The 12,313-nt window shown below is 40.7% G+C and overlaps 2 protein-coding genes across 6 annotated transcripts in view; one reads left to right on the top strand and one right to left on the bottom strand.

Annotated features, from left to right (window-relative positions):
• Positions 1–12,313, bottom strand: part of Tnr (tenascin R) — a 393,934-nt gene that overhangs the window by 22,786 nt on the left and 358,835 nt on the right. For all 5 annotated transcript variants that reach the window (XM_034512993.2, XM_076941446.1, XM_034512991.2 and 2 more), the window contains 3 exons: positions 11,766–11,909; positions 11,035–11,165; positions 9,993–10,125 (listed from right to left, as the gene is read on the bottom strand). In XM_034512993.2, the coding sequence (XP_034368884.1) occupies positions 9,993–10,125; positions 11,035–11,165; positions 11,766–11,909 (408 nt within the window). The remainder of the gene's footprint in view (positions 1–9,992; positions 10,126–11,034; positions 11,166–11,765; positions 11,910–12,313) is intronic.
• The window catches only part of LOC143443705 (uncharacterized), a 162,997-nt gene that overhangs the window by 113,346 nt on the left and 37,338 nt on the right, over positions 1–12,313 (top strand). The window lies entirely within an intron of this gene.

The following is a 12,313-nucleotide window of genomic DNA, read 5'->3' as shown; positions in this document are numbered from 1 at the left end:
GAAGAGAGGCTGAGAGGTGGGGTTTTGGAATGGAGTAGAATTTAACAATTGCTGAAGAGCAAGTTTTCTTACTTCAGGAACAGACAGAGATCAGCCACGTACTGATAGAGGATAGTATTGCAGGCATGTGGAAAAGCACAGATCATTTGGAAAACTGAAGATTTAGCTAACAGATAAAATGAGCACTGTGTTGGATGGATGTAATCCCAGTGACTGAATCATGCTGTGTAAGAAGAGGGACCTTCTTCTGAAGCCAGTAGATGCCCTGCTCTATCTTTGCAGACAGAGCATTACTTGAACAAAATTTCCCTTTGGAGATGAGAGTATGTTTTCCTGATACCTCCATTTCTTGAGTAAAAATTTTATACAGTCTCAACCTCCTCAGTGAGAGATGGCCATTGTTGAACTATCTCGATTATATCATGTAAGCCTGCACAAGAAATCTCTGTTTATTATTAAAAATCATAGGGATAGGCATCTGAATTGTTTCTCAACACTATCCTTAGCATTTAGAACAGTGCCTGACATGAAGCAGGTGCCCCATCAATATTTATTAGATGTTTAGTGTCACATGAATGATAGCATCCATCCCCTATGATAATAACAGAAGGCACAAAATTAGATTCTTTGAATACATGTGCAATGAGACCATTGAAAATGGGCCAAATCAAATTCTGTGACTGGTGACATGTAAGCTTTCTGTAGCTTTTATAAGATCATCTTATAGCAATGTTTCTCAACCTTCCTAATGCTTTTGACCCTTTAATACAGTTCTTCATATTGTGGTGACCCCCTAACCATACAATTTATTTTCGTTGCTACTTCCTCACTGTGATTGGCTACTGTTAGGAATTGTAATGTAAATATCTGATATGTGACCTCAAAGGGGTTACAACCCATAGATTGAGAACCACTGTCTTATAATCTACAGTAAATAGTTGTACTGTTCAAGAAGACTCATTACTTTCCAAAATGGTGGCCATGTATCTCTGTCCTGTTCAGTAGTGCAACTACTCTATATATAAGTTCAGTGACTTAAATGAAGGGGACCATTTCTTGAATACCACCATTTCCTACATGTCTCCCAAACTGAAATAATATATAGAGTATATTAACTATTTTTTCAAAGTTTATTTTGTAATTTAAAAAATCCCACATTAAAAAGATTGTCCAGGATCAGGTGTCTTCACTAGTGAGAACAGATTGAGAATTGGAAAATGAACTCTCAAGAGTTTTATAAAATCTTTCAGAAAACAGAAGAGGTAAAATTAAATAAATTTCTCAATTTGCTCCGTGACACCAGAGTTATTCATATTGAAACAAACAGCTACACAGAACAGTATTAAAAGGGATAGCACAGGATGGATGAGAGTTTTAAAATCCATTCTTCCTTTTCTATGTTGCTACAGAAAACTCATTGACTGGCCCCTTTTGTCTGTATTTCCTGACCACATATACTACCAGAAGAAGGGTCTGGCAACCCTAAGAGAGAATGGGCTTAAAGGATGGAGTATCCGTGCCCCATGGAACAAAGCTACTCTGAAACAAAGAGCATAGTTGATATGTCATTAATTATCTAGTACAGTTTATTAGAATAGCATCTTAATTAGATATGCTAACTTGATTTACAGAGGTAAGAAAAAATATCAACACCATGAGAAAAAATAAGAAACTAAAACCCAGAAGAAATATTAAACCTGAATAATAGGATTTAAAGTAACATTGTAATAGAGAAGATAAATAAAGGTTTTAGACTCAGATAAAATATGAATAATGAATTGGAGTATCTGACTGAGACCATCTTTTAGAAGCTAAGAGGGAAGAGTAAAGAGAGAGAAAACAAAGAGTCTTGAAGAACAATGCACACATCCTACCATCTAGTTAATAGAAGTCCTGAAAGGAAAAATATTACAAATAGGAGAAAACACTTAAGTGAATAATAAAGAAAAATGTATAGGAAGTCCAGATAAAATGCAGCAGATTAAAAAGCATCATTGAATGTCAAACCGAAGAGAAAAAGATAAATGAACTCTAAGAATAAATTGTAAGGCTATCAAAAAGAAATAAAAAGATGGGACTGGGGAAATGGCTCAGTGGGCAACATGCCCACACAAGCAAGAGGACCTAGCAACCATGTTTTCCTATGTCTGTGATCCCTGCACTGCAGAGTCAGAGCCAGGCTGGTCCCCGGAGCTCACTGGCCAGCCTTTCCAGCCAAACTGGAGAGCTCTTCAGTGAGAGACTCTGTCTCAAACAATAAGATGGAAGAGTAAGATATCCCATGTTGACTTCTGGCCTCAACATTCATATATGTGCATATATACCTGCATGCACATAAGCACAGATCCCTGCCCACCTCCCACAAGTTCTAGAAGACTCCAGATAGAAAAATTCAGTTGCCTGCACGACAAACTCTGACATTAGACTTTTTGAAGGCAATAATGCACATAGAAAGACAATAGGAGCCAGATGTGGTAGCACATGCCTTTAGTCCTCGCATTTCGGAAGCAGAGGCAGGTAGATTTCTGTGAGTTTGAGACTCACAGCCAGGACTATATAGTAACTTCTAGGATAGTCAGGCTACATAGTGAGGTCCTATCTTAGAAAAAAATTAAATCAAAAACAGTAGTAAGACTGAAAGCTGGACAATGTATTTATTTTTCGTGAAGTTGATGAAACATGAAGAAATAAAAAAAATGGATGAGCCAATTTTCTTTATGATCATAGATGTAAACTGTGTAAATAGAGTTAACTAAATTTGAATGTATTAAAAACTCATATTTGGGGGAAATTTTAAAGTAATAGTAAAATAGTAAATAGTGACAGTAAGGACATTTTATTTTTAAAAGCTACCAGTATGAGTCATGCCATCAGAAAGCATAAAGTATAAAAACCACGACTTATTAAACTACCATTTGATAAAATTCATTGCAAAACCTCCTAACTTAAAATAGAAGAAAATTCTATAACTTAATGAGTGTTTCGTACCACAGATCTAAGCAAGCACTATTCTTGTTTATATACAGCTCAGCCAATTATGTATTTTTTTTTTTATTTTGGAAAACATTTGCAGTGTTAAAGAGATGCTGCAGATAGGAGTTAGTGAGAATTGTCATTTTAATTGTGTTCTCTTCAAGAGTATGAACAAGTCAAGGTTAGGTAGCCTTGCCATCATCGATAGCTTTGGAGACTCTAGTTAATGTGAAGTACAGAAATAAAATCATTATTCATCAATGATACAAAAGAGAGAAAATACTTGAGTGTGTGTATTCATGCTCATGCTTGGATATGTGGATGCCAGAATTCAGTGTCTCTTGTGACAGGCTCTTTCACTGAACCCAGAACTCCTCTATTCAGCTAGACTGGCTGGCTAGACAAAACCCTGAGATCCTCTTCTCTGTTCCCCTTGTGATGAGATACACCCACCCTACCAATGGGGTGGGTGTTCAGGATTAGAACTTGGGTCCTCATAAGTGCACAGCAAGCAGTACTTTTACTACCTCTACCTTCCCAGCTCCATATTTACCTAAAATATTAATAGAAACAATAAATAATTACAATTAGGAAGAAAGTCAGCAGGATTGCTAGATACCAGATCAATATATAAAATCAATAGTATTTTTCTGCATCAGCAATAATCAACTAGAAAATATATTTTTAATTAGATACAAGTCGCAAAGCAATAAAAGTAATAAAGCTTCCAGAAGCCAACCAAGAGCACAGGAATGCTGTGGGGAAAATTTAACATTGCGAGAAACATAAAGATTATTTAGATAGATGAAGACCCAGTTTATGCATTTTAGAAGGGATAACTTGCTATCATAAGGCTGTCAGTTCCTCTCAAATTAACTTACAAGTACATTGCAATTCTGATGTAAATTTCATTTGGAGGACTTCATACCTAAATGGGATAATTCAGATGTGGAGACACTTATGGAAAATTAAATGCCATCAAATGGCTAAGTGAACCTTGAGGGTGGTAGTCAAGGAAGCTTGTCTTACCATGTGTAAGTGTGTTGAGATTAACCCTAGATACAAACACGAAATTTTTAGGCGTTGATTTAAAAACAAACCAGATGAATAGAGCATGGTATAAAATTGATAATTAAGAGTTCAGAGACAGATTATGTGCATGTGTGAACCTAATATACAGGACAGCATACAAATCAATGAGCAGATGGTTTACTTAGCGGATGGTGCCGGTAAAGCTGGTTCACTATGTAAAGAAAAATGAAACGGTATCCCAGCTGAATGCCACATATGAAATGGACGAAGCATGATAATAAATCACAAAGTGAACCTGAACAGAAGAATATTGAAGAAAATCTTTGGATCTATTGGTAAGAAAAGCCTTCATACTAAGGATGTTCGAGGTTCAAGTAATGCTGGGAAATACTATCAGGAACCCTGATGGGAAAATAAGCAAATGACACCAACAGGCAATTTACAGCAAAAGAAAAATCAAATGTCTGACCAACGGGAAGAGATGTTTAAATTCAAACTTACTGATACTTAACATGAATCATCAAAAGGATCGAGACATCGGTCATCGATTATACTTATCAGACTGCCAAAAATTTCAAGGCTGGACCAGGCTGGACTGTGTCAAGTTGTTAGGAGAGGTTTGGGCTCTCAGAAAACAAGAGCATTCCTGTGTGTCCAGCCTGTAAGTACTTAAACTATACGATCACATACCCTGTACCTAGCAATTCCTCTTTGGGTCTACAACCTTTGCACGCCTCACTGGTCCACAGATTAATACACTGAAGGCACATAATACAGCACTGTATGGGACTGTGAGAGGCTGCAGACAATCCGATGCCTGCCTGTGAGAGAGTGGAGAGGCAAAGGTGACAGATGGCCACACGCCAAGTAATATTTCACAGTAATTAGAAGTGAAAGACAGATGAATGTAAAGGTGCCCAAACAGAAAAAAATGCATAATGAGTCATATAATACAAAACACGTTAGACACATTTAGATCATGGGTAATCAAAACAGTTCTATAAGAATATGTTTTTCAAAGGCAGGAACAAGAGGCTTCCAGTTTGACACGTTGGAGAAGTTGTATGTCAAAGACAGAAAAAGATCTGGGGCAAAAGAAAATAACTGAGGGAATACGGAGAGGGAGCTTGGAGGCCGATATTGAGAACACACAACAAAGGAGGGCAGTTTGATTTATCCAAATCTTTGATCTGACATTTAGGTGTTTATTTGCTTTGGGTGAGATATTCATATGGTTTGATTAGTGTCCTATCTCCTTCTCCACAGTCAGGCCTCAGAGAAAGGCAAAGGCAGACTTTCCTCTGCGTGTCTGGGACTGTTTGTCTGTCTGTCTGTCTGTCTACCTGTCTCTTGCTTTATGTGTATGTGTGTGTGTGCGCGTGCGTGCATGCATGCACGTATGCTCTCTCCCCTCCCACCTTCGTTGCCAGGCATCTTTTGTTCTTTCATTTCTCAGGGAAATAAAACATCAAACTGTTTGTAAGTGGCAGAGCAGTGGGAAGTCCCCCCCACAGCTGCTGCTTGGATGGAGGTCCAGTGATGCCTCCAGATTACCAGGCTTCCCTTTTCAACAGAAATCATGGTAACCGTGACTTTTTAAAAAGTCCACTACCCACTGCTTTGGAGTCTAGAATTTGCCAATTTTCATTCATTTTTACAACCTAAAGAACCCCTAAGTTTTATGTCAGAGGAGACCCAAAATTTTCTTGGAGAGCTTCGTGGAGCAGCCTGACCTAGAAGGAAGATAGCAGGGGGCAAAGGCAATAAAAAAGAATAAAAATACAAAAACAAATAAACAAAATCACAGCCTCATCTCATTACTCATCTCTAGCTACCTCTTCACTTAACCTCAAGGTCAAGACAACCCTTTTATAGTCTTTACTGCCTCTGAGGATGAGCTTCAGTATGAGTCGCGTTTGCCTTTTATAGTATTAAAAGAGACAATGAAACCTGCCTCTCCGAAGATCATTTCACCAAGTCCCGGTGGCTCTGCAGGGAATATTTGTTTCCTCATTTAAATTCATGTCTCTAAAAGACAAGTAGACCTTGGATGAAATTTCAGGAGACAGCAAATTATAAATAATGTATCTATATTTTTTTCTCTCCCATACCACTTGTATATAATTCCCCCCGGAGTCTTGTGCAAACACCAGAGACAAGAGGACAGGAAGCTATTAACATGATGGAAAGATTGGAATGGGCTCATATCGTGTGGTATGAACATAAGAAAAGGCATCTTGATCAGAGGAGGTTTCCAGCCAGCTAGCTCTTTTCTATAACCATGATGGCAGGGAACTGGGAGGAACAGAAGAAAGGAAAACCATAATCAGGTTATACTGTGTGAGAAAAAAATATCTATTTTCAATAAATAGAAGAAATTATTATCATTAATTATTATTAATTATTGGCATCTCATCTCTTTCCCAGACCATTATATAAGCATCTGCTTGAGTGAGTCCTTTATCTTGGTCATCCCAGGGCAGGAAGAGTGTTTGTCAGTCACAGAGCCCACTTTGAAGCCAATCTTTAAACTCTGTTGTCCATCAGAAAAGGCACCAAAAACTCTCACAGGCTCAGCACATCCTCGGAATAAGATGCCGATAAGTGGAAAAAGCAAATACTGTCAATTAAGTTGGAAAGGATACTAGCAGGCAAAAGGAAATTAGCCTCTAACGCCTTCAGCCTTGGTGTACTGTCATGGAACTTTCAGTGTACCCCAGACTTCCTCAGCAGGATTAACTCATGACCATAGGGTCCAGACAGACAGCCTTTCAATCTTGGATCACGTGAAGAGATGCTGCTTTTCACTTTGGCTGCTTTTCCTTTTCTGTAACACCCCTAACCCCACCATTTGGGAGCAAACACCCTTGTATTCTATTCTTTTGTTAACTTTCCTCTTGGCAGAGGCAGAAATGGTAGAGGGGCCAGACCAGGACTGAGGCAGGAAGTAGACACTGCAGCTCAGTGTGATATACCCAGAACGATTTGTACTGCAGTGGCAGACAGAACCTAAAGGATTTTGCTTTCATATCCTGCAAGATGTGCCTCTTTGTAGCATCCCTGCATAGGGTATTAAGACTCTTCTTTAGTTTTTGTTTTTAGGTTATTTTTTGTTGTTATTGTTTTGTTTTTATATCAAGAGACATCAACTTCTTTACTCTGAAGCTGAGATTTAACTCTCCAGTTCATCTAACATGTCTGTATGTACCTGCCTTTGTACCTGGTACATTGGCATGCATTATTTCTTGCCCAAAGAATTTTCACTCAGCACTCAGCACTCAGCATTTAGTTGTCTCAGTGGGTTCTGCTAAATCTCCAAAACAAAGCCAGCAGGGTTTGAGATGCATCAGTGACTTAAATTTCAGCTTTCCATTAAAACCACAATAGCTCCCAAACATGGATATTCCTTTGCTTTAAATCAGGGGGATAGTGGTGAGTCCATTGCTGGTATCCTAAACACTACACAGAGTGAATAGCTCAGGTAGTGACTATATTCACTGCATAGATGGTGGGCTCTTCACTTCTCCCTCTCCCTCTCCCTCTCCTCCCTCTCCCCTCTCCCTGTCCTCCCTCTCCCTCTCCCTCTCCCCCTCCCCCTCCCCCTCCTCCTCCCTCTCCCCCTCCCCTCCCTCTCCCTGTCCCTCTTCCCCCTCTCCCTCTCCCTCCCCCTCTCCCTCTCCCTCTTCCCCCCTCCCTCCCCCTCCCCCTCCCCCTCCCCTCCCCCTCCCCCTCTCTTTCTCTTTTTATCTCTCTTTGCTTCTTTCCTCCTTTCTTTCTTGTCTGTCTGTCTGTCTGTCTGTCTATCTGTCTAAGTCTTTCTCTCTTTCTCTTTCTTTTTTTCCTGAGTTAACATTGGCTATGTTTAAGGAGCCCAGTGTCAACTGAAGTCATGAAAGTACAGCAAACCAACCCAATTAGACACCAACTGTCACCTGCACTGCCCATCGAACCAAGCCACTAGTCAGTCTCCTCTCCAAATTTCCATTTAAGTCTATAATTATTATGTGATTTAATCCTTCCAAAACCTTGGCTAGATCTGGAGTCCTACATCCAATTGACTGCATCTAAGACACGGCAGTGATGGTTACAGAAACCACTGCACTTCTCTGTCCAGAGAGACCTGGAAAGGGGCTGCAGCTGTAGATACCACAGAAACTACTGTCAGCTGTGACATTAGCAGGGTGGGAATAAAAGCTCATACGACACTGAGCATTTTGGTGACAAAGTGATTCCTTTAACCCAATAAACATGCAAAGCAGGAGCTCTGTGCATCTGCTCTCTATGTTCTTCTATGGTGAAAAAAAAAATTCTTAATTCAGTGGAAAACTTCTCTCAACTAGTCTTTAAGTGGTGGCTTCATAAAGGACTCTTTAATTAGCCTGTGAATATACAGGGCTGGGTTTAAACAAGAGGTGATACCTTAATGTTTAATAAAGTATCTTTGAAATAGTAAAATGAATTTCAGCCTTAGCAGAGACATCATGTGTTCTCTAAGTTCCACGTGGTAAGGATATCTCATAGATTTCTGTCTTGTGCGATCACGGTTTATTTATTTTCCCATTAAAATATTTGTTTTTGACTAATGAACTCATTGAAGACACTTTTTAATGTATTGAAAAGTATAAAGACAAAACAAATAAACAAACAACACACACACAAACAAAAACAAAACAACAACAAACCGGAAAGGGACTTGTTCACTATTTCACTGCCCAACAGTGACTTGGAAGTTTGATCAACTCTTTGCTTTGTCATCTAGAATAAGTATATTGAGAGAAGGGTATGAGGGGTGGGGCTTCCTGTTGCCTCTTTTGGGATGGGAGAAGGCTCTGGCACATGGAAGGGAACAGTCAATGTGGTGCTCCAAGGATGCAGGAAACCTGTGTTTAGGGATGAGGGATATGTTCATATTAGCCCCACTGATGGGCACACCCTCATCTGCACAACGTGAAAGTCATTCTGGGCTGGGTGGGTAATTAATAAATCACACACTATTGAGGGGTCCCATGGAGGTGCAGAAAGGACTATTAACAGTTCAGATTTTAGGGCTGGACTATATCTGGGATCAAATCTCAACTTTCTAACTTAAAGAGTATAGGATCTTGGATGAGTCATCTCTATTGTACCTTACTTTCCTTGCCTGTAAAAAAAAAAAGAAGAAGAAGAAGGTAATAGTCTATAGGACAGAGGCTGTTGTGAGGGTGAAATTAAATACCATTAAATAATGCATATATTCTATTTAGGACAACACTTGCTAAAAAGCCATGTAAGTTTTTGAGTACCCAAAGCCTTCTCATTTTATTCTATGTATGGACCCAGGAATCAAACATGGACCTTGACTATATTAGGAAAGGAATTCCATTAAGCCACATCTCCTGTGTGTGTGTGTGTGTGTGTGTGTGTGTGTGTGTGTGTGTGTGTGTTGCTGAGGATTGAACCTGGGACCTTGTACATACTAAGCAAATGCTCTGCCACGGAGCTATGTGCTAGCTTCTATTCCTGCCCTTTCAAATGGTATTATCAGTAATTTTAAAGATTGAGTGAGATACTGGGTATATAAAAATACTTTTTTGAGGCTTTATGAGGGTTTAGTACTAAAGGTTTCTGTTACATTTACTAGAAGTGTTACTGAGGACAGCATCAGGGGAATGAGAGAGAGAGAGAGAGAGAGAGAGAGAGAGAGAGAGAGAGAGAGAGAGAGAGAGAGAGAGAGAGAGATTTGTTTTTCTAGAAAAACAATTTGGAACAAGAAGCAACCTGACTTGGTGCACTTAGTTGGTCCTCATTGACCACAGATTTAGGTTGGTGTCTCCATGATAACCTTGTTGATGGGGATTTTCTGCCAAGGCCTTGAGAAAGGGGAGGGAAGAAAAAGGAAGTTGAGTGTTTGTGATGGGCTCTTTCCAGGCCAAGGCTCAGCAGAGGTGCCTAGGAGACAGATGTCATGTAGGGAGAAGAAGGCATCAAAGTGACTCCAAGTCCCTCACCTGTGGTAAAGACAGTGGAGGTGAGGCTGCTCCTTGTGGCCTCCTGAGCTGCCTGCAGGAGCACTGTGTAGTCTGTGTTCTCTGACAGGCCCTCCAGTCGGATCCAGTTGTCCTCAGCATCCACAATCAGTTCCTGCCCGAGAGCCAGAATAAAGGAGGCTGGAGGGAGCAGCCAGCTTGCAATACGGGACAGTATGAAAGCTGGGTCAGCAATGCTGTCCTCTCCATCCCACAGTAAGGAGGAAACTGCCAAGAGGCAGGGCGGGCAGCTCCCATGTGAGGTTTAGACCAGCTCCTATCTCACAAATGCACATGGGATAAATTTAGGTACCAGGATTATTGAACCAGTAGCTTCAGACTGCATTGGGATTACTGTAGAGTAGAAGAAGCTGAGGAAGCAGAATCCTAGGCCTCCTTACCGCCATCAGGCAGATGGGCTTTACTTGCCCTCTAGATCTGACTTCATTCCGCATATGGCTTTCACTTTTAAAAAGCATCCTGCAGCAAAGGAAGATATGCTAACTAGGGGCCTGGTAGATTATTTAGACTGATGACATAAAAAACACAATTTATCATGCCTTACTGTAGGCTACATATGTTGCTTTTATAATGCTTATTGAAGCATCAAAGCCTCTGAGGTTTATTATCTGACTCATATTTGCTTGGCCCTGGGAGTGAGGGATCATACAGAGAGCACAGGATTAGGATTCCATCCATCATGCTTTGCACCTGAATGTGGACCACCTGGGGATGCTGCAAGGTAGACTCTCCAGAGAGAATGCTGACACAGAGAAGGTCTATGCTTTACCTCAGTATGGGTAAAGAGCAAATAGTAAAGCCTCAACTTAAGTATTTCCTGGCCCACAAACCTGGGCTTTCTCTTTAATAGCAGGTTGTGTATCTAGGATCTGAAACCTCACTGGTGGCCTGTGAATTGCTTCCTTCTCCATCCCTGTAATTTCCATGGGTTATTCCACTGGTCAGTTTCCGCATGGCCTCACATGGAAGAAATGGTTTTTACCCCTTTCCAGATAATGCTTACCTTGCGGCTCCCGTCGGTGGACTTGTATGTCAAGACATAGTTTTCAATCTCAGCTCTGGGTGGCTGCCAGGAGATCAGTGCGCTTTGCCTGGTGACTTCACTGGCTGTCAGGTTGGCGGGAGGGTCCAGGACTGCGAAGAAGAGAAAATGCTAGGGTGTCCCTGCTTCCCCAGCTCTTTCTCATTTGATTTCAGACATGGTAATCTTACTCACAGCGTTGTTTGTATGCTGACTCTAGTTCTCGCTTGGATGGAAGCATCAAGGTTGCTATTCTTTGAATATCCTTCTTTGAAGCTATCCCCCACCCCATGGGCATGAAGGACTCTAAGCTTGGGCATGGCCTCTTCCTCTACAACTCTTTATGCCTAGGATTCTGAGTCCATTTAACCACATTGTGCTTGAATTTGAAGCAGTTCTGTGTCTTAATTTGTTCTAATGTTCTTCTCCTGGTCATGATTTCACCCAGCAGCTCCCCACTACTGTATCAAGCTTTCTTATATTGGTCAGCATTTCTTGCACCAGATACAGTTTTCATATCAGACTTTCTCGTCTGGCTTTGCTATTATCACATAGATCCTAGGTATAAAAACAGAAGTGCTTGCTAGCAGAGCGATACAGGGACCACATTCAGCCAAAACCTAGTTCATTATGTACTCCATTACGAGGAAGCATCCAGTTTAGATCTCACATTATCCTCCAGGGATACCAGCCATGTGAGAGCATGTACTCACGGGTGGAGAAGTTGGTGGTGATGGTGCCACTCATGAGAGGACCACTGGTGGCATACATGGTGGCAGTGTAGTGGGTACTAGGAAGCAGGTGTACAAGCTGAAATTCTTCGCTGACTCCGTCAACCAGGATGGTCTCTCCAGCAACTGCAATCAGATACACACACATGAGGAAAATCCTACTGCATCTAAAGTACCCCAGAATGCTGAAAAAACTACAGATGATACACCTTATTACTCCATACAAGGATCCTCTTTTATCTTTATTACTGTTATTATTGTTATTGTTATTATTATTCAGAAAAAGTATTCTGTATATGGAGGTCAAAAGCATCTGTACCTTCAACTCAGGCCTCTGCAAGCAAAGAGTTCTTGTTTATCTGGTTGTTTCCTTCTGTCCACCTCCCTCCATCAACTGTTTCTTCTTTTAGCCTGAGAAAATGCAGCCCTTGCCTCTCATTCATTTATAATGACAGTTCTAAAGCTTCCATAGAGTCCTGACTGCCTCTCTCTGGACCAGGAAGTTTATCAAGGTCCTTGCTGAAATACAG

This window comes from Arvicanthis niloticus, chromosome 10 (assembly GCF_011762505.2).
Source record: "Arvicanthis niloticus isolate mArvNil1 chromosome 10, mArvNil1.pat.X, whole genome shotgun sequence".
NCBI classification, from domain to species: Eukaryota; Metazoa; Chordata; class Mammalia; order Rodentia; family Muridae; genus Arvicanthis; species Arvicanthis niloticus.
Note: the sequence above shows the minus strand (reverse complement) of the source record. Positions and strands in the feature narration are given on the sequence as shown.